We start from the raw sequence: 23,197 nt of genomic DNA, 5'->3' as shown, positions 1-23,197 counted from the left end.
TCCATACATTTCATCACCTGGACAGATCTAATCAGTAATGGAAAGCAAATTCAGTCTCAATAGATGTATTTATTTTGGTGGGTGTATTGTGATAAAGGCAGGTTTGTATATACCAAAAGAGAAGAACTTCACAAAACTCTTTAAGAAGTTTTAAGTAGCTGTGTCAGCTATAAAATTAACATCCTCCCCCCCCTCCACTTCTGATATTCCTTTCTACTTCAACATTGGTTTTAATGAATTATTTTCATACTATCTTATTAAAAACACATTTGACTTTTGGGAGGCTCCATTATTTTAATCCAACATTGTCCATCATTCTTGTTAAATAGTGATCTATCTATAATTATGTATGCCTAATTAGAATTATGAATATTTTTTGGAACTTACTTAAGAGATGCTTACGTTTTAACCTAAGTATGACAAACTCTAGGGTTAATCATTAAGTGTTGTAACATGGATTAAAATATACATGTGACTAATTATTTTAAAAATGCTATAATTACCATACAAGCAAGCACATGTTATTGAAAGGAAGCAAATCATTATTCTAAGGAATGGAAAACAATAAAACATCCCATGAGCCTTGACTTGTAAAAATTATTGTCTAGAGAAAATGCAACTTTGTTTCAGAATTATGTGCAATTATAGTACATACTGAATTATGAAATTCTGTTAATTTCAATTTTCCTGAATATATAAAAATTGTATTTTCTTAAAATATCTTGTATGTACAACTTTTGAATATTGTGTATATTCATATTCTGATTTTAAAAATCTGTCTTTCCTAACAAGTGCCTTGTCAAGACATATTGTTTCACTTTGTAAACATTTTATAATATTGTGAACCATTTCAGAACACTTACAAAAAGAAGCAGTGTGTAATGTACTTTCCCGAAGCTGAGATATTTTTTTTCCCCCACCAGTTTTTCATTGGACTGCTGATGATTCTGCTTCTTCAAATTGTAGCCGGCATTTTGGGAGCAGTATATAAATCTCAGGTATATAATTCTTCAATCTCATCCATCCATCCATCCATCCATCCATCCATCCATCCATCCATCCATTTATTTGTTTGGATTTCTAAGCTGCCCTTCTCCAGGGGACTTAGGGTGGCTTACATAATAAAATCAATACAAATGCAAAATTTTAAAAACCCAAGTAAAACCGAAGACTAAAACCTAACTCATTCCAACACAATCATACGATAAGCCAGAGCAGAATGTCCATGCTCAATGACCCAGGCCTGCCGGCAAAGGTGCATTTTCAAAACCTTTCAAAAAGCCAGGAGAGTGGGAGCAGTGTGAATCTCCAGGGGTAGTTTGTTCCAAAGGCCTGGAGCCACCACAAAAAAGGCCCTTACCCTAGGCCCTGCCAGGCAACATTGCTTGGCTGGAGAAGGCCAACTCTGTGGGATCTAACTGGCCATTGCGATACATGAGGCAGGAGACAGTCCCATAAGTAATCTGGTCCTAAGCCATGTAGGGCTTTGTAGGTAATAACCAACGCTTTAAATTGCACCCTAATCGGTACTTGGTAACCAATGCAGCTCATGGAGTGATGGCGATATATGAGTATACCTCGGTAAACCCATGACGGCTTGTGTGGCTGCCGTTTGAACATCACCTCCATTACTTCACTGAACTGAGACAGAGTGGAGATGTACAGCTGATTGTCTTAGCGTACTGATGGAAACTCACCCTGGGTCGTCAGATGATCTCACCCAGTGGTTTCATGTACTGTATATGTTAAACAGTGGGGGGGGGGGAGAACCAACCCCTGAGGCACCCCACAAAGGAGGGGCCTAGGGGGTTGACTGCTGAGCCCCCCTACCAACACTGACTGTAACCAACGGTGCCTCTCACCCCTAATCCCTTCAGTAGGTACCATATTTGATGGTATTGGTACCATATTTGATGGTATTGAAAGCTGCTGAAAGGTCAAGAAGCACAAGAACAGAGGAATAACCCCTGTCCCAGGCCCACCAGAGATCATCCAACAGCATGACCAAAGCAGTTTTAGTGCTGAGTCTGGGCTTGAAACCAGACTGATAACAGTCAAGATAATTGGCTTCATCCAAGGACCACAGGAGCTGGAGCACCACCACCTTCTCAACAACATTCTCTAGAAAGGGAAAGTTGGAGACAGGGTGATAGTTCTTAAGAATAGCCAGATTCAGGGAAGGCTTCTTGAGGAGGGGACTCAACACTGCCTCCTTAAGCAGGGACGGGAAGGATCCTTCCCTCAACGAAGCATTGACCACCGCCTGGATCTAGCCTCATGTTACCTCCTTGCTGGTTGAAACCAGCCAGGAGAGGCATGGGTCCAATAAACAGGTGGAGGAGCTCACAGCTCCCATGGCCTTGTTCACTTCATCAGGTGTCACCAGATCAAACTCATTCCATATAACCAAACTAAGACATGACCCTGTCTCCTCAGTTGATACTGCCCAGTCAGAGTCCAGGGCGACTTTATCCATGATAAATTTATTAAATTCCTAATCTCTACCATGCAAGGGTTCCTCCACTCTCCCCATATTAAGGAGAGAATGAGTCACCCTAAACAAGGTGGCTGGGCGATATTCTGCAGATCCAATCAAGATGGTAAGATGTGAACATTTTGCCAACAACTCTTATTAAATTATATAGTAATTAAATTACATAAGCTGATTGTATCATCTATTCATTTGCAGATTGAAGGTGTCGTAAATGAAACTCTCGAGAAAGAAATTGACGTATTGAATATTGCTTCAAGTAATGATAAGAATACTCTGGAAGGTTTCCGCCAAATGGAGATAAAGGCAAATTAAATTCATTAATATTTATAATAATTACTACTATTTTTACTCCACTTGTTCTAACATCTTAAAATCCAACTATATTTGAAAACCATTGTCATCTCCAATTCCCTAATTTCAAAATTGCAAATACAGATACAGCTTTATTGAAAACTATCTGTACTAAAATGACTGACTCCTAGAAACATTAATGAGCTGAGAAATTGTGTGTATTTAGTATTCCAGTCAATATTAGATAACTATAATCTGCTAGAGCCTGTTTGTGACACTACTGACTTCTCAATAATTCTGTTTTCAAGCTGTAGATCAGTGTCTCAACACTGGCAACTTTGATATGTGGACTTCAACTTCTAGAATTCTGGGAGTTAAAGTCCACATGTATGAAATTTGTCAAGACTGAGAAACACTACTCTAGATTGTAACTCGATGTTTAGAGATTAGTAGACAACAATACATACAGTATCTATCTATTATAGAACACTTCTGACTGTTAATTTTTGTTTTTAATTATTAGGAAAAATAATAACAATTTTAATTTGGTTTGAAGGTGGCATTGACATAGGGATGAGAGAAGATGGGCAAGTTAAAAAGCATGCATCATGATATCACATCACAAATCCACCAATATTCATGCTAGTATTTTACATTGGGATGCATGTAAAGAAGAACTATGTATATATGTAGTTAGTAGATGCCAAGGGATGCCAACAATCCTATAGAATTAGGTTTTTACATTTAATTTCTTCTCTTTTCCAGTCTTCTAGCCCAAGAAATATTGCCCTCAAATGTTCATGCTGATTTTTCTAATTTTACAGGATATAAAATATAACATAAAATTCCTGTCTTAAAATAACACTTAAAATAGCACTGTTTTTTAACCAACCAATATCAGTTTTCTGCAGAAGTGGCTATAGATTCATCAAATTTCCCTTCTTTGTGTCAGTGAATGGTATATACCACTTATATGGCCCTTATATGGAAAGAATATTCAGCAAAGTTGATGGAAATTTGAAAAGACTGCAGTATAAGCTTTGCTGTTTATGTGTTAGAAGAATTACTTTACCAAACTAAACTCTTTATTATTGTTTTTCTTGTAGTACAAATGTTGTGGCAAGCTTAAAGGAAAAACAGATTGGGGAAAGAATCTTCAGCCTAGCTATGGATGTGTATGTGATCCGACAGACATAGGTACTAGTTACTGTGTTGAAAATCTGTACAAACAGGTAAGAAAAAAATGGGATGAGTACATCAATCACTATTGATGGCCATTTATGGTCTCCAGTGGCCATTTGTGGTCTCCAGATTCATATATCATGGAATCATTCTAGGGAACAATAATGCAGTATGATTATCAGGCATTGATTTAGGAAGTATCTAGGAAGTATCCTTGTTAAGGAAAAGCTAATAAAAATTATAATTATTATAATTTGCATTTCTGTTACTACTTTGTTTGTTTGTTTGTTTTATGATGTCTTCAAGTCAGTATTGATTTCTATCAACTACCTGGACAGGTCCATGGAGTTCTCTTGGCAAGATTTCAGAAGTTTTGCTATTGCTTCCTTCCTTGTGCTGAAAGGAAGGGATTGGCCTAAGGTCATCCAGATGTTTTCATCCCATAAGGCAGAACTAGAACTCACAATTTCCTAGTTTCTAGCTCAGTGGTTTTAAATAGTGCTGCATTATGCCAAAATGGGTAAATATTTATTTTTTAGGATCCTTCCTTCAAGCACTGGAACCAAGATATTATGCAAATCATTTATAGAGGCCTGTTATGTATTATCTGACTTACTGAATCTAGAACTAATATAAGCTTGTACCTTTTTAAACAGCAGATGCTTTTAAAAAATTTTCTAATGTTGTATATCAGAGTCAGTTAATGAATAAACAGTCATATAAATAAACACATGAATGAATCTATACTAAGTGCTTAAGGCAGTGGTGTAAGGCTGAAGGTTTTGGATATGTTAGTCATGATGTTAGTAGGTGGTCTAATAGGGAGTTGTTTAAGAGGGATGGTTTGCATCCATCATACAGAGGTACCCAGGTGCTTGGTGAGGAGTTCAGAACTTTTTTGGACAGGCATTTAAACTAGGTAAAGGGGACAGAGATGTAACCGATGTGGATCATTTCTGTCCCTGGAAAATGAGGATAAATCAGTTTGTTGAAAAGGGAGTTGTAAATGAAATAGATGTAGTTGTTCAGGATAAGGGACAAACAAATAATGATAATAATGTTCTTTGGGTTTACATGCAAACTAAAGAGGGTTCTGTCAGTAGATTTGTGGTGATCTATAGGCCTCCAGGGCAATCTGAGGATTGTGACAACAAGATGGTGGATGAAATTACCCAAATGGCAGTAAAGGGAGATATTGTAATTATGGGTGATTTCAACATGCCTGATGTTAACTGGAATATCCCTAGTGCCCTTACATGCAAAAGTAAGAATATAGTAGAGGCCCTTACAGGAGCAGCTATGGCAAAGCTGGTTAAGACACCAACTAGAGGATATAATATTCTAGATTTAGTTTTTACGAATAGGAACTGGGTTTTCAGAGGTTAAGGTGGGAGAAAACTTAGGTTGCAGTGAACACCTATGTTTATGGTTAGATGTAAAAACTGATTGTGAGCAATCCTATACTACAACCAAAGTATTGGATTTTAGAAAAACAAATTTCAATAAAATGGGGAAATATTTAAAATAATGAATTAAAGGGCAGGGATAAAATGGCAGGAGCAAGCGCCCAGTGGACTGTATTAAAATGGCCATCTTAAAAGCCACTGGACTGTATGTAAGGCAAATAACTAAAGGTAAAAGGAAGAAGAAACCACTATGGTTTCTATAGTAATGATGTAAAGGGTATAGTCAATGAAAAAATGTCTGCCTACAGGAGGTATAAAAAGTCTGGAAGTATAGCTGACAAAGAGGTGTATAAAATGAAACAAAGGGAGGTGAAACAGATAATATATGCTGCTAAAGCCTCAAAAGAGGAAGAAATTGCCAAATCTGTGAAGAAGGGGGATAAAACCTTTTTCAGATATATTAGTGATAGGAAGAAGAAAAACTGCAGCATCACAAAGCTGAGTACTGGAGATAATATATACATTGATGGGAATAAGGAGGTTGCTGACCATTTGAATAGCTACTTCTGTTTGGTTTTCTCAGAAAGCAGCTTACAATATAATACTATAGGTAGATATAGCATTGCTTCCAGCTGTAGGGATTCAGCTCCAGTGATCTCAGAGGCCGATGTCTTAAAAGAACTTGAACAATTAAAGACAAATAAGGCAATGGGTCCAGATGGCATCCACCCCAGAGTTCTTAAACAACTCAGATATGTGATTGATAGCTCCCCTGCAGCTGGCTGAAGCGTAGATATCAGAGGGTTGTTGTTAATGGTGAGCATTCTGAGCAGTGCCTGGTTACAAGCGGTGTGCCACAAGGGTCTGTTCTGGGTCCTATTATTTTTTATATCTTTGTGAGTGACATAGGGGAAGGTTTGGTAGGGAAGGTTTGCCTATTTGCCGATGAATCTAAAGTGTGCAATAGGGTTGATATTCCCGGAGGCATCTGTGATATGGCAAATGATTTAGCTAGATTTAGATAAGTGGTCAAAGCAATGGAAACTGCAGTTTAATGTTTCCAAATGTGAAATAATGCACTTGGGCAAAAGGAATCCTCAATCTGAGTATTGTATTGGCAGTTCTATGCTAGCAAAAACGTCAGAAGAGAAGGATTTAGGGTTAGTGATTTCTGACAGTCTCAAAATGGGTGAACAGTGCAGTCAGGTGGTAGGGAAAGCAAATAGAATGCTTCGCTGCATAGCTACAGATATAACAAGCAGAAAGGGGGAGATTGTGATCCCGCTGTATAGAGCGCTGGTGAGACCACATTTAGAATACTGTGTTCTGCTCTGGAGACCTCATCTACAAAAAGTTATTGATAAAATTGAATGGGTCCAAAGACGAGTTACAAAAATGGTGGAAGTTCTTAAGCATAAAACTTATCAGGAAAGACTTAATGAACTCAATCTGTATAGTTTGGAGGACAGAAGGGAAAGTGGGGACATGATTGAAACATTTAAATATGTTAAAGGGTTAAATAAGGTTCAGGAGAGAAGTGTTTTTAATAGGAAAGTGAACACAAGAACAAGGGATTACAATCTGACGTTAGTTGGGGGAAAGATTAGAACCAACGTGAGAAAATATTATTTTACTGAAAGAGTAGTAGATGCTTGGAAGAAACTTCCAGCAGACGTGGTTGGTAAATCCACAGTAACTGAATTTAAACATACCTGGGATAAACATATATCCATCCTAAGATAAAATACAGGAAATAGCATAAGGGCTGACTAGATGGACCATGAGGTCTTTTTTCTGCCATCAATCTTCTATGTTACTATGTTTCTAAGTCGATTCTTACTAAAGATCTACTATCTAACAATGTATCAGATCTTATTTATTTATTCAATTGATTATCCTTTTTCATTAGAATTATAAAAATCTTGGAAGTTTAAAAAAATGAAGATAATTTACTCATTCTTCCTTTGCCTTTTGATACCAGCAAAATTAATCTAAATTTGTAACATGGCTATTAGGTTAAAATAGCTGGTGCATGTGTGATTTATGCCATTTTTTGTCTTTGCCTTTCTTTCAGACTTGTGCAACTGCAATTATGGAAATGTTTAAGAAAAATATGATTATAGTTATGGGAGTAGCATTTGGACTGGCATTTATCGAGGTATACTAATAAAATCTTATTTTAATCTGTTATGATATTGAAAACCATCATTTCATTGGTAGCACACCAAATTGAATGTTTATGGTTAATCAAGTCTTGTTAAAGGATAAACATACTAGCGTCAGGTTGCTACCAGTTTGGACTAGTTCACACGAGCCAGTGGTGGAAATTTGGTCTCATACGCCAAACCGGTAGTGACGGACAGCTTGCCACACCCCGAACCAGTTCTCTGATTGCTGTTTCAAATGGAGAACCCTCTACAAATGCACAAGTGCTTCCGTGCATGCGCAGAGGGTCAGAATCTGGGTGTAGTGCATGCGTGTGAAGCACGCACTTCTGACACAGTACATGCATTTCCGAACTGGTAGGATAGGTAAGAGAAAGCCACCCCTGAAGCATACCTCAACAGTATTGATAGTGACTTGATGAAGAATATTTCTGCATGTTCAGAAAAAGGCTGTTGCTAGGTTACCCCCTTCCATGTTCTGGATTCAAAAGTCCTGCCAATTTGTTTGAAGTGTGTGTCGGGTCATTAGAAATTAGAACATAAAATATTGGGCTCACTGAATAAATGGAGTCCCTTCTGTTGCATATTTCTACTTCTTATTCATGTAAATAGAAAAATCTCGACTGAATTATATGAAAAATAGTTGACAACTGAACAAAGTCCTGCTCAACATTTTTTACATATACAAAATCATGGGGCACATTGAGCAGGGCGGAGTGGGGGGGCTAAAAAAAGTTTGGACAAAAAAATTTATCTCTCTCTTCCTCCCTTTCGCTCTATTTCTCTCACTCTTTCTCTCTCTTCCTTCCTTCCCCTCTCCATCCATCCCTCTTTCTCTCTTCCTTCCTTCCTCTCTTTTTTGCTCTTTTTCTATCTCTCCCTCCTTCCCTGCCTCTCTTTCTCTCTCTTGCTTGCTTTCTCTCTCTCTCTTTCTCTCTTGCTTTCTCTCTCTCTTTCTCTCTTGCTTTCTCTCTCTCTCTCTTTCTCTCTTTCTTTCTCTCTCTCTTTCTTTCTTTCTCTCTCTCTCTTGCTTTCTTTCTCTCTTGCTTTCTTTCTCTCTCTCTCTTGCTGAGCTTCGTGGCACACCTGACCATGTCTCGCGGCACACTAATGTGCCACGGCACACTGGTTGAAAAACACTGCTTTAACCCCTACACCCAAACCTCATTTTACAAGAAACAAGAAAAATAATGATAATACTAACAAAATTAAAGTACAGCAAAAATAAGACTTTAAATTTTAATGTGACCTCTATAATCATAGAATTTTTGTGAGAAAATATTTTAATTCAATCCCGTTTGTTCAATAACAAAACTTGGAACTACAAAAATGAGGTGGGTTCGATAAGAACAAGGAGTAAAGTCCAAACAAACAAAGCATAAAGTATTTTTTTTTTAAATGGAAAAGGAAACTTAGCTTCATTTACCTTTCCAGATAAATTCTTAGTCTCTTATATCTTAATTTACAGAAAAAAGATGTAAAACATATAGCTCATTTAAGAGTTAATATTTAGCTCTGCAGATAACAGTTGCTTGGATCTCTAAGCTTCCCATTGTAAATGTTTGGCAACTTATTATTAAAGCATGCTCTTTTTTATAAGGGTAAAGTCTTCATTGGGTGAGGCAAGAATTTATATTGAGAAAGGCTATTGTTATTCTCCTCTTTGGTTTGTGTTTTTGTTTTAATGTCTGCTATTCAGTACAGATATCATATTTTCTGTCTTGAAATGAGAGTTGTTTTCAAGTGTTAGAGAAGGCATCAAAGGCTGAAGATTATTTACTTCTCCTACAGCTGATGTACACCAGCCATACCTTTCTATAACTAGTTCTTTTAGAATGAATTCCAAACACCTTTATGTGTGGAACAGTGAACCAGACTTGTCTTAGTGATTACTTCTTTTTATGTAGCGTTATTTAGTGCTTTTTTCAACTATTGATTACAAAAATGTAGTTAGAGTACTGGGTTTTTTTAGTTCTTCATAAACACCTGGTAGCTTAAAATGAACAATTTTAAAGCTACCAGGGGTTCATGAAGAGCTAGAAAAATAATAAAATTTAAAACTCCAGTGAAAAATTCCATTTGATAGTCAGTTTCAATTTTACTTAAAGCAACACATATATGAATGTCCTCCAATTTCTACTGTAATTTGTTAGAAATATTTTGTTAAATTGAAGTGACCAGTTGAAGTTAATTGAAGTGATGGCAAAACCCCACATTTGTAATAACTTGCACAAAAATTCAAATTACAAATATTGTGGCATTATAATATTCTTTTTGTGGTAATATGCTATATGGATTTGAAATAGTGAACATAATTCCATGAGCACATGCAATAATACATTAGTTATTCAATTATGCAAGATTGTTGTTTTGCCGCAATTTATTATAGAAATGCAACAATTCATATCTTTACATTGTTCTGTCCCACACACTGATTTTACAAGATTTAAGCATGGGGCTGTCTCTTGCTTCATACATCCCCATAATGGGGTTTTTAGGCTTTTAATGTTAAATTGTTATTTTAGACTTTTAATATTAGATTTGTTATTGTATATTGTTTTATCACTGTTATGAGCCGCCCGAATCTGCGGAGAGGGGTGGCATACAAATCTAATAAATAATAATAATAACAATAACAACAACAACAATAATAATAATAATAATCATCATCATCATCCCAGCAACCAATCAGAAGGGCCTTCTCTGTAGCAGCTCCAGTCTTCTGGAACCAACTTCCCCTGGAGATTTGTATGGCCCTCACCTTCATGGCCTTTCGAAATGCCTTAAAAATATGGCTTTGCTGCCAGACCTGGGGCCGTTTAACATTATATTCTGCTGTGGCCAGTGGCTATGAATGCATGATGTATGAATGTTTAAATTGTATTTTTATAATTGTATTTTTATAATTGTGTCTTTTTATTGTTGTACACCTTAGTCCACTTGGAGAAGGATGGCCTATAAATCTAATAAAATAAATAAAATAAATAAATGCAATTCTAATATTTTAGGAGTAGGGAGGTTTGGTTTTTACAAATCCAGCAATAAAGGAAGAAATAAGTCTGTTTGATTCCAGCTGCTAATTAGAGTCCAAAACAGGAACCAAAACTCATAGATATTTTCTTTGATCACACAGTTCTCATTAACTGACTCATTCTGAGTTGACAGGAAACCAGGAGATAATGATCCCAACTCCCCAGCTCGTAATTCATCATTGAAATAATAATATTCCAAGAGAAAATTCTGAGCGGGCATCTGGAACATAATGAAAGTTTACTTCTGCACTGAAGTCATGTGGCTCACCTTAAGTAGCCTAAGTGTGTGGCCAATTGTTTTAGAGATCTATTCATGCAGAGACCTCCTCTTGCTTAGCCACTCATGTGTTTTGGTAACTCTTTGTACTCTAGCATCAAGAAGAGTCTTCTCCTCTTTTCCTGAGTCACTCATGTGTACCTCAGGAGGTGCAGAAGACCCTGTTTGGCTTTCAGCCTCTGATGACCTCCTCGCTATCAGACTTGGGTGCCAGGTACACGGACCAAGGGTACTAGCCCACACCCATCTCTTGATCCTTGGGGTCTGTGACCAGCTGCATGGGATGTGGATGGGCCACAACATAAGGTTTCTAAGAATTCTAATGTTGACAGGAAGCAGTATGAAAAACTTTTCAGCTCTCAAGAAATCTAATCTCTTTCCCAAAAATGTTGCAATATAAAGCACAAGTAAGAGTCTCACAACTTGTCTTCACCCGTTAAAATAATCAATCTTTCAGAACAAGTTGATGTTTCCTATGCTGCAAATATACATGGGTTTTATTTAAAATCCCACTATCTGAAAGTCATATCTCTAAATGGTATTGGACGCAATCTTTAACATAGCAGATCCATTAGTACATGCAAACTCCAAGAATTTTGCAAACAAAATGTTCTTGCTGTGTACTGAACTGTTACTAAAGTTGCCAAACAATGCATCTTAAAATCTTTCTTCCTTTTTCAGATTGTTGGCATGGTGTTTTCAATGACCCTTTACTGCCAGATTCAGATTAAATGAAGCCAAGGAAATCATCAACCAAATGAAAAAGCTTTGTAAATTGAGGAATTGGATCTGTAGTTAGATTTTTTTTTTAAAAAAAAACCATATACAATAAGTATTTGGGGTGTTGGTAATTTGCAATTTATTTGACTACTCCAAAACAAAACAAAACACTCATCTGTTTTCTGAATTAAAGTTGATGCTTGCTTAACCAATTTCAACTAAAAGTTATTTATTTTATATATGTCCACACCCATATCCACACATTAACATATCCCCCCCATCCAAAAGTCTTGCTTCTCAACTGTGCATGCAGAGACTCATAAAAAGTTTCACCTTTAACACAAAGAAGGGCTGCAATCTTTTTACTACCACACTATGGGCGTGGCTTATTTTGTGGGTGTGGCTTGCTGGCCATGTGACTAGATGGGAGTGTCTTGACAATCATGTGATAGGGGTGACTTAAAGATCATGTGACTGGCTTAAAGGTGGCCAATTTGACGTCACTCACGTCAAGGGTTTGGGTTGGAGTTAGGGTATTTGGCCTCTCCTTGCCTCAAAGAGATACAATTTCCCTATCTATTTACTATTACTGAATGTTCAAAATATACTATTTAATTTTATAAATATATGCCATATGTGTACATACATATTACACACAGGCACACAAAAATGTACATTATCTACTATATAAACTGTATGTGTATGTATACACACACACATGCACGCACAGCTCTTCTAAAATTATGCATATTCAACCTCATTTACTGTGATAGGAAAAACATACCCAGAGCCCAGAAGGGAAAAAAGAAAAAAATTCAAAATTTTTCTACTGGTTCTGCCTACCTGACTGTACCCGTAGGAGCCCTTCACTGCCTTAGTATCGCTGAAATATTTTGAAATGAAACCTTTGAACAAATTGATCTAATAGTTTATCCGATCAGTTCAATGGACTTAGGTTATTTACATGAATACATCTTGGCTTGCGAGATGCAAGAAAACCTTTAACAATAAGGTCTGAAAAGTTGGAGCAGGCAGTCTCTAAATGTTGGACTTTATGGCTGCTTTTCCTTAACAAATAGTCTCTATAGCTGTTATATGTTATTTTTTCTGGAGACTGCTGTCCATGCTACAGTGAAGTTTGTGTTGTCAGATAACAACTTTTGGAAATAAAATAAATTCCCAACAGATTTCTTTTATATCCATATGTGAGAATTATGGAAGGATACGGTAATTCAGACAAAAATCTCAAAATCTTACTGGAAAATGGAATTCATAAAAACTCCTTGCAAATTGGTAAATACAATTAACTCAAAGTTAATGAAGAACAAGAATGCAGCTTTTTTAAATCAAACATTCCATTCATTTCCTTATAATTGTATAAAACCCTGTGTTTCAGTAATTGTTTAAAATCTGGATTTTAAAACATACAAGTCCAGTGGAGAGGGTATTTGATAAAAGTATTTTCAGTTAATATATGATCTTTTAATAAACCTACTATGTTAATAATTTCATGATAGTATAAAAGAACAAAGAGATTGTGCAAATATTATTGTTTCCCCATATTTGCATATGCAGGAAATGCAACAGAGCCTCTGCTATTGCTTACAATGACTAAAAGTGAGATAGGGAAGCAAGTTTTATTCCTATTGCCTCCAGACTTTGGGCATTAAAATAACTGGCCTAAAATATTCTTATATTTGCATTTATTTGAGTGTAAGCAGATGTCTCTACGAACTATGATCTTCTAAGAAGAGCATTCATATATTATAGTAGAATAAACGTCAAACAATGTAAATCCTACTACAATTGTTCATGATTACAGATTAGATCTAGTTTATGCATGTCTAAGTGGGTCTTGAGGGGAAAAGACAGATGGTTCTAATAATTTCTCATGGTCAATTTCTCTTTCAACTCAATTGCCAGCTAGAGCCTTATAATCCTTAACATGGTCTGTCAAGAAATATAATATTTTCATAAATAAGTAATTTGCTTGAAAGTTTATGTATTTATTCATTCAATTTTTATGCCGCCCTTCTCCTTAGACTCAGGGCGGCTTACAACATGTTAGCAATAGCACTTTTTAACAGAGCCAGCATATTGCCCCCACAATCTGGGTCCTCACTTTACCCACCTCGAAAGGATGGAAGTCTGAGTCAACCTTGAGCCGGTGATGAGATTTGAACCACTGACCTTCAGATCTACAGTCAGCTTCAGTGGCCTGCAGTACAGCACTCTACCTGCTGCGCCACCCCGGCTCTTATTCAGCCTAACAGACACAAATCCTCATGGTTCCTTTCCTAAGCAAGTGTTAATGCTCAGACAAAACCCAGTTGAAATGAATCTTTAATATGGGAATTTTGTACATTTTTATGAATGAGATATGACAGTTTACCTCATTCATAAAAGAAATGATCTGTTGTATGTCTTTTCAGAATGACCAGTGGCTTATCTTATTTACAAAGAGCTCTGTGCAAGCTTAACCTTTCATTTGGTATGTTCCCAGAATAAGTGTTTCTATTGTATAAAAGTATCATATGAAAAAAATAAGTATACTTTTAAAAAGTATAAATGAATATATTGACTGATATGAAGGGGAAAAAACATGTGTTGGCAGATGAATCTATTGTTGAAATAACTAGAAAGTGTTTGTCTTTTCTGGACATTTCCACTTCTAGGAAATGCATCCCTGGATTTCTCCTTCATAATCAGAAAGAAGCATCTGAGGGCACTTACTGATAACTGTTTTCTGATGTGATTTCTTCCATCTTTGATGTGACAGAAATATATGTATTTATTTTATTTTATTTTTATATATTTATTTGTCAAACATATAGAGGATAGTAGTAATTGGTATAAACATAACATAAGTAAAAAAAGTAATGATAAAAGAAGATAATAGGACAGCAGGACAGGGATGGTAGGTACAGTGGTGCGTTTATGCATACTCCTTACAGACCTTTCATTGCCACCACCACCAGCTTTACTCTGCCTCAACAATGAAACCAGAGAGCATTTGTCAATGAACATTTAATGTAGGGCAGTGATTGGTCAACTCCTTGGCCTCCTTTCCCTCCCACTCAGTATCACTGACTAGCAGAAAAAGAGTTGCTGTCCAGGTGATAGAGTTTGGTTGGGAGATTCTGAACACTTCCCCTAGCTTCATACCCTTTTATGCCCTGCCAATTTCCCCAGACTGAATGTAAAATCTGACAACTCCCTACACGTTTCCAGGATAAATAGTTACTAGAGCCAAAATTTCAGATTTTTCTTCAATGCCTCACAAATAGCAGGAGAAACCATGAGACTATGACTTATACCAGTGATGGCAAACCTATGGCATGGGTGCCACAGGTGGTATGTGGAGTCATATCTGTTGGCACACAAGCCATTGCTCTAGCTCAACTCCAACATGCATGTTAGTGCTGGCCAACTGATTTTTGGCTTGCACAGAGGCCCTGAGAGGGCATTTTTGGCTTCTAGAAAGCATCCGGGGAGGTGGGAGAGGGTGTTTTTACCCTCCCCCAACTCCAGGGAAGACTTTGGAGCCTTGGGGGGCTCCAAAACGAGCCAACTGGGCCCACCAGAAGTTAGGAAACAGGCCACTTCCAGCCTCCAGAGGTCCTCCATGGGGAGGGGCATGCTATTTTAGCCCTCCCCAGGCATTGAATTATGGGTATGGGCACTCACACATGCATGATAGCACGCACACATGCTCACTGAGTTATAGCCTCACCCTAATTTTGGGCCAGTCACTTTCAGCGCAAAAAAGGAGGCAATGGCAGTTCTAAAAAACCACTTCTGAAACCACTTCTGAAAAACCTTACCAAGAAAACTGCAAGGACTTGTTCAGGCAGTTGCCAGGATACAGAAACTGGTTGGAAGTTGGAAAACAAACAGAAAAGAAAATAAGAAAAGAAAGTAAAACCAGCAGACAAATTCATTTTGCTCTCTCCCAGATGATAGCCACAGAAGATGTCCACTGTGGCTACCAGAGGCAACCACTGGGCAAACCAGGAGAAAGCAAATCCGAAAAGCTCAAACTGCCCAAGGAGCTGCTGATACAGTTCTACAGAGGAATCATTCAGTCTGTCATCTGCACCTCTGTAACTGTCTGGTTTGGTGCTGCAACCCAACAGGACCGACACAGACTTCAGAGGATAATCAGACCTGCAGAAAAAACAGTTGTTACCAACCTGCCTTCCACTGAGGACCTGTATACTACACAAGTCAAAAAGAGGGCTGTGAAAATATTCACTGAGCTCTCGCATCCTGGATATAAATTGTCTCAACTCCTACCTTCAAAAAGATGCTATAGAACACTGCACACTAGAACAAGCAAAAGAAATACAAGCAAACAAGAAGAAATGGGAAAGGATGGGTGACAAATAATAAAACCCAAGAATATATTTTACGAGAAAGGAATCTGATTAAAAATGTCCTTTAAGAGAGCGATGGTATTCGAAGAAAGAGCCGGGGTGGCACAGCAGGTAGAGTGCTGTACTGCAGGCCACTGAAGCTGACTGTAGATCTGTAAGTCAGCGGTTCAAATCTCATCACTTGCCCAAGGTTGACTCAGCCTTCCATCCTTCCGAGGTGGGTAAAATGAGGACCCGGACACAAGAACAGTTTTTATTTATTATTTTATTTATTTATTTATTTGATTTTTATGCCGCCCTTCTCCTTAGACTCAGGGTGGCTTTCAACATGTTAGCAATAGTACTTTTTAACAGAGCCAGCATATTGCCCCCACAATCCGGGTCCTCATTTTACCCACCTCGGAAGGATGGAAGGCTGAGTCAACCTTGGGCAAGTGATGAGATTTGAACCGCTGACTTACAGATCTACAGTCAGCTTCAGTGGCCTGCAGTACAGCAGTCTACCTGCTGTGCCACCCCGGCTCTTTCCTCGAATACCATCGCTCTCTTAAAGGACATTTTTAATCAGATTCTTTTCTCGTAAAATATATTCTTGGATTTTATTATTTGTCACCAACCCTCTCCCATTTCTTCTTGTTTGCTTGCATTTCTTTTGTACCCCAACCTGATTTGTAAATGCAAATCCAAGCATGGAGTTGGAAAACTTTCTAGTCATGTACAAATATATAAATCTTATTCTTCCACTTCATCGAATAGTTGGGAACCAGTTCCCCCTTTGACCATATGTTTATCAGCTCTAACAGAGTTCTGTTTCCATGAACTGTCCATGTTCTGGAAGAGTCTCCTTCAGATATCTAAACTTCATGCCATGTCTATATGCTTGCAATTATATATACTGTATAATATATAAAACCATTTTCTCTAAAATGTTTACAGGCATAATTGCTGATAGACAAATTAATTGAAGAAAGCAATGAAGCATTTTAAAGTAGTACTTTATCTATTATTAGCTGCTTGTAGAATAGAATAGAATAGAATTTTATTGGCCAAGTGTGATTGGACACACAAGGAATTTGTCTTGGTGCATATGCTCTCAACGTACATAAAATAAAATATACATTTGTCAAGAATCATGTGGTACAACACTTAATGATTGTCATAGCTTACATATCCATTGATTTTTGCATTCAATATAATGAGCATAATATCGCCGGCTGACTTACCGGCCCCACGGCGCTGTTGCGGAAGGGCCGGGCAGACTCGGACCCTTCCGATGGCGGCCGCCATCTTGTTTTCGGCCGAAATCTCGCGAGGCGAGATTTCGGCCGAGAATGCCCTGCCCACGTGGCCGGGCATGACGTCGGGTCCGGGCGGGGCCTGCTGGCCCTATTTAAGGGACAGCAGGCCGGGAAGAAAGCCTGTTCGCCCGGACCTGGTGCTAAGAGCAGACACTCGGCTGTCTGCTCTTGGAGCCTTTCGGCGGCCGCGTGAGGCGGCCGTCATTTCGGGCCTCGTTAGAGGCTTGGGGCACTGCTCGTCGCTCGCTTCGCCCATCCGAGGCTGCCGGTCTGCACATCTTCAAGGAGTCTTGGGCAGCAACGGGCTTGTGGCAGGAGTCCCGCGTGAGGCCCCCACCCCCACCCCACGTAACAGGCGGCCGCGTGTTGCGGTCGCCATTTTGAGAGCCTCATCGGAGGCTCGGGGAATGGTTTGGGGGCTTCGGGTCCGGCGGGAAGGCCGTTTGGCTGTTGCCCCCCCTATTTTGGGGGGGGATCCTTCTGGTAGCCCCCTTGGGGACGTGGGGGGCTAGGGTGGGGGCTCGCGTGTGCGGCCCCTCCCGGTTCGTGGCCCCCAAAAAACAATAAAAATAAAACACAACATAAAATAAAAAAGGAGGACGGTTGGGCCCTCGGTGGCAGCTTCATGCTGCTGCGCTGCCTGTTTGGGCAGAGGCCTTTTGCTGCCCTCTTGGGGCCTGGGGGCCCCAGTTCCCTCAGGTGTAAATTAAGAACCATGGCACATATTAATCATACTCCTAATGAGACTGATGATGGTTGGAATGATGTCATATATTTGTAGGCAAGCATGGACATAGGCAGGAAAAGACCTATTGGTCCCTCTAGTCTGCCCTTGTTCTGTTTCTGTATTTTGTCTTGGGATGGCTGTATGTTTGTCCCAGGCATGTTTGAACGCTGTTGCTGTGGATTCAGCTAATGGGTCTGCGGGAAGTTTGTTCCAGGCCTTTACTATTTCAGTAAATCATGGACAAACTTCATTACAGCTATTATTTAACTTAATCAGGCCAGAAAAATATTAACAAGGGAGATCAGAGCAGCAAACAGGAACTACTCTGAATATATCCTAAGATTTTTATTAATATTGCTTCTTCATTGCTTATTTGGCCCCTATGACAATCATTAAGTGTTGTACCACATGATTCTTGACAAATGTATATTTCATTTATGTACCTTGAGAGCATATGCACCAAGACAAATTCCTTGTGTGTCCAATCACACTTGGCCAAGAAAATTCTATTCTATGGCGTTTTTTCGGGGGGGTGGGGGACTCCTAACCAGGTTTGCCCCCTTCCCCACCCCTGGCTCCTAGTGCGAGAGCACAGGCCCCTGGGGCAGCTTTTGCCGGGGCCTGGTGCTTTGGGGGCAGGGGGTTTGACCGCCAACCCTGGCCAGAGGGCCTCCGCCCCTTTTGACGGCTTACCCGTCGGGGCCAGGGAGATTGGACAAGGGGGCCACCACAGGGTGGGACCCTTTCGCTGCATTGTCCTGGGTTGCGGCAGAGGGACTTGTTTCCCCCCTTTTTGTATGTATAGCCATGCGTGCGGGAAGGCGGGGCTCCCATGCCGCTGCAATGTACCCCTGCCCTGAAAGGGCAAGCCCCCTACGGGGGGGGGGGAAACTGGGCCCAGCCCATTTAATTATAACAACAACTACAACAACAACAATGGGGTTGGTTGATGGACGACCACCCCCGCTCGAGAGCGGCCGCTCTCTTGCTAGGTTTCTCTAAGGGATTCGGGATCCCTTACATGGGGGGTTCGAGCAGGCCTTTCGGTTCAACAACCTCCGGTTGGTTGTGGGACATAACGGCTTGTTCGGTCCGGGACAGCACAAGAGGTGGCCATGGGGAGGGGCCTTGGGCCCTTCCCAGAGCCGCCCTTCCCAAATCTTGGGGTCTCCCCATTCAGGGGGGTCCCCTGATAGGTGGGTGATGAATCTAGGTTGATTCACCACTCGTTTTTCTTAAAAGGGAGTCAGTGAAGGTTTTCGTTCCTGACGAACTTTGTTTGGCCGGCTTCGCATCCTTGGAGGCGGTCGTGGCCATGGTAATGCAGTGTGGGGATGGAGCCCTTATGGATAAATGCGACATTAAGTCAGCATCCCGGCTCTTCCCTATGCACCTGGACGGCTTCGCGCTGTTGGGCTTCCATTTCATAGGTGTTTTTAAGTGATCGGGGGTTTTACCCACGGGTGGCTCCCTCTCATGCTCTCTTTTGGGAGAGCTCGAGCACCTTCTTGGAGTGGGCGCTCAAGGGGCGCAGCGGCCCGGGCTCGGCGTTCACTACCTTGAGGGTTTCTTGATGGCGGGGACTGCGCGTGCAGAGCACTGCTTTGCTCCAATGCGGGTCTTCGAAGCCCTTTGCGCTCTGTTGGGGGTGCCTTTAGCCTCTACGGGGACCGAGGGCCCCGCCACCGGGATTACCTTCCTCGGTATTGAATTGGACTCAGAGGTGCAATCTTCTAGTTTGCCCCTGGTCAAGTTGGCACAAATCAGGGATCACCTTGGTATGGTTCTGGGGCTGCGGGAAGGTCACTCTTCGGCAGCTCCGGGACCTAGCTGGGATACTTCATTGCCCGCCGGGTCGTGGTGCCGGGCAGGGTTTTTTCTAGGTGGTTATGTACTGCGATGAAGGGGCTCTGTTTGCCCCATTATCGTACCCGCTTATGTGCAGGGGTCAGGGCTGACCTCTGCGTGTGGCGGAGTTCTTAAAACGTTTTAATGGGTTGTCTTTTTGGGAAGCAAGAGCTTCTTTTGGAAGCTGATTTGCAGTTGTGCTCTGGTACGGCATGTACTCGCGCTTTGGGTTGTGTTGGGTGACCAGTGGGCTGGTCTGCGTGGCCTCCTAATGGGGGCCTCTCCTTTGGTTAGGGATTTGACCCTTTTGGTAGCTCTCCCCCTTGATAGTGGCTCTAGAGCTTTGGGGTGAGCGGTTTGGGGGGCAGGACTGTGCATTTTGGTGTGACAGCCTAGTGGTTGTCCGTGTTGTGAACGCCCTGTCCTCCAAAAGGGACAGGGTCATGCGGCTTGTCCGCCAATTATTTTTTGGGCACAGGTCCTTGTCCCTGACCACACTGTTTTTAGCTAGGCATGTCCCCGGGTTAGATAACGGGGTTGTGACGCCTCGTCCCATGGTCAGTGTCCTGGTTTCGGACCCTGGCCCTGCGGGCACGGATGTCGCCAGGGGCTTTTCCTGTCCACCTAGGGGCCGGGGGGCTACTGTGCAGTAAAGAGGCGAGGCTTCCTGGTCTGCGGCACTCTTGGGAGTGTCTGGCACCCGGGGGGGGCTTCGCAGCGGGCAGGTGAACTGTTTGGGATGGCAGGCAGTATACGGGCTACCCCTATAGCTGGCCTGCCCCAGTTGTGCACCTGGCCATATTGGTGTAAAAGCTTAGGCAGCGTGGCCTTTCGGTTGGGACTATTAGGTCCAGGTTGACCGGCTTCGCCTTGTTTAAGGCGGGGGCGGGGTTATTGGTTTTATGGCGTCTTCCGCAGTGTGACTGTGCGGGAAAGTTGGGCCGGGGCCGCATCGCGGGCCGCCGGGTCAATTTGGTGCCTTCCATCTCATTATTTCAGTAGGTGGGTGCTAGTATGTAGGGTTTGGCCAGGCCACGTATGGATCCCGCCATTCGGGAACGCTCGTTCTCGAGAGGCGCTGCCACTAGTGCGGTAACGGCCTCTCGATACGGAGGATTCGGGAAGTCGCCCGCCGGCGGTCAACGGCCTGTTTTAGGGTACGAACGGCCTGTTGAGGGTCCGGGTAAGATCTTAGGCCAGGTTCCTCCTTTGGTCCCCTTCTCTTCAACCCCGCCAGGACGCGACCGACGGTGTTGCTTGGTGTCAGAGCGCTCCGAGACCACTCAGCAACAAGTTACCATCGGGGTGGGGACCCTGCCGCGTGGCGGCTGGGTCCTGGCTGTCTGGCTGGGGAGACGGGGTGTGCGGTGGGATGGGCGTTTCCACCGCTATTGCTGGGAGGGTGGCATCCCATTGCTGCGCCCAGGAGGTGCTGGGAGGGTGACATCACGTTGCTGCGCCCAGTTTGTCCTGGGAGGACAGCATCCCATTGCTGCGCCCAGGTGGTGTCGGGGGGGCGGCATCCCATTGCTGTGCCCAGTGGGGCTGGGAGGGCGGCATCCCATTGCTGCGCCCAGTCGGTGGCCAGGGGCGGCATCCCATCGTTGCGCTCAGAGGTGTGCTGGGAGGGCGGCATCCCATTGCTGCGCCCAGTTGGTGCTGGGAGGGCGGCATCCCATTGCTGCGCCCAGTTGGGACTGGGAGGGCGGCATCCCATTGCTGCGCCCAGCCGGTGCCGGGGGTCGGCATCCCATTGCTGCGCCTGGATATGTGCTGGGAGGGCGGCATTCCATTGCTGCGCCCAGTTAGTGCTGGGAGGGCGGCATCTCATTGCTGCACCCAGTTAGTGCCGGGGGGCGGCGTCCCATTGCTGTGCCTGGCTGTGTGCTGGGAGGGCGGCATCCCATTGCTGCGCCCAGTTGGTGCTGGGGAGGGCGGCATCCCATTGCTGCGCCCAGATGGTACTGGGAGGGCTGCATCCCATTGCGGCGCCCAGGTAGTGGGCCTTGCACCGTGGTGGCAAGGACCGGTGTGGGCCTGGGGGTCGTTTTCGATCTGCCAGGTTCGCGAAGCCTGCGGTGGCTTCGCACTGTGCGGCCCTCCACGCAGGTGGTGTGGTCGAGATCCTCTTGGGGGATCGCTGGTTGGTCGCCATTTTCCCTTAGGGCCCTTCACCGGGTTAGACGGGGAGTTAAGGCCAGGGTACAGTAGTCAGAAAGTTAAGCGGGGTGGTGTGGCCCATCCCCGCATCACCATAGATCAGCTGTGGCTTTACCTGGCTGCTGGTCTTCCTCTGTCAGAACTGAGGAACGCCATTTTCCCTTTTGGACCTGCAGTGTCTCTGCGTGAGCTGGCGCGGATAGAGGGGGGGAGTCGGGGGGCCAAGATAGAGATCTGACCCCCGCTCCGTGGCAGGTTAGGGGCGGAAATCTGGGTGGTTTCAGCAACTTAGGCCAGTATGAATGATAGACTTTGCCCACCTGACGCCGGAGAGGCGGGAGGGGAGGGGGCACTAATCTCTGGGGAGACAGAGGGTCAGAATATTCCTGTGTTGCTGGGGAGAGGCAGATATGGCGGGGGCCGCGGAGTTAGCCGTTCCAGGGGAACGAGGGACCGTTGCTTAATAACGATCCCTTGTTCTGGCTCCGTGAGCCCAATCTTGGGTACTGGTGATGAGTGTAACTCTGGCCCTGGGCTCAGGTTGCTGCTGCTTAATGCCAGGTCGGTGGTAAATAAAGCTCTCCTCATCCGGGATCTGATCCTGGATGAGGAGGCCGACCTGGCATGTATTACTGAAACCTGGCTGGGCCCAGAGGGAGGTGTTCCTCTCTCTGAAATCTGCCCAGCTGGGTTTCAGATATGGCATCAACCTCGACCCCAGGGAAGGGGGGGAGGAGTGGCTATTATAGCCAGGGAGAGCCTTTGCCTACGTGGACTCATTGCTCCGGAAATTGCGGGTTGCGAGTCACTCTTGATGAAGTTGGACTTAGGGGTTCAGGTGGGCTTATTTCTCACGTACCTGCCTCCCAGCTGCGTGTCAAAAGCCCTGCCTGTGCTACTCGAGGAGGTAGCCGGGTTGGCGGTGGAGTTCCCAAGACTTATTGTCTTGGGGGACTTCAACCTGCCGTCACTCGGCGAAACCTCTGGGCTGGCACAGGAGTTCATGGCCACCATGACAGCCATGGACCTGACTCAAGTAGTACAGGGTCCGACTCATGAAGGGGGGCACGCACCCGACATGGTATTCCTTTCCGAGCAATTGAGTAATGGTCTGAGACTAAGGGGCTTAGAAGCAGTGCCTTTGTCATGGTCAGACCATTTTCTACTACGGCTTGACTTCCTGGCTCCAATCCTTCCCCGCAGGGAGGCGGAACCAATTAA

At 42.8% G+C, this 23,197-nt stretch overlaps 1 protein-coding gene across 4 annotated transcripts in view; it reads left to right on the top strand.

Moving 5' to 3' along the window:
- Window positions 1–11,779, top strand: part of TSPAN8 (tetraspanin 8) — a 50,968-nt gene extending 39,189 nt beyond the window's left edge. For all 4 annotated transcript variants that reach the window (XM_070755696.1, XM_070755694.1, XM_070755695.1 and 1 more), the window contains 5 exons: window positions 924–998; window positions 2,690–2,797; window positions 3,892–4,017; window positions 7,448–7,531; window positions 11,529–11,779. In XM_070755696.1, coding sequence (XP_070611797.1) covers window positions 924–998; window positions 2,690–2,797; window positions 3,892–4,017; window positions 7,448–7,531; window positions 11,529–11,582 — 447 coding nt within the window. In that variant the 3' untranslated portion in view covers window positions 11,583–11,779. The remainder of the gene's footprint in view (window positions 1–923; window positions 999–2,689; window positions 2,798–3,891; window positions 4,018–7,447; window positions 7,532–11,528) is intronic.
- Window positions 11,780–23,197: the final 11,418 nt, after the last annotated feature.

Source organism: Erythrolamprus reginae, chromosome 6 (assembly GCF_031021105.1).
Source record: "Erythrolamprus reginae isolate rEryReg1 chromosome 6, rEryReg1.hap1, whole genome shotgun sequence".
In the NCBI taxonomy this organism is placed as follows: domain Eukaryota; kingdom Metazoa; phylum Chordata; class Lepidosauria; order Squamata; family Dipsadidae; genus Erythrolamprus; species Erythrolamprus reginae.
This window is presented reverse-complemented; position numbering and strand designations above follow the sequence as displayed.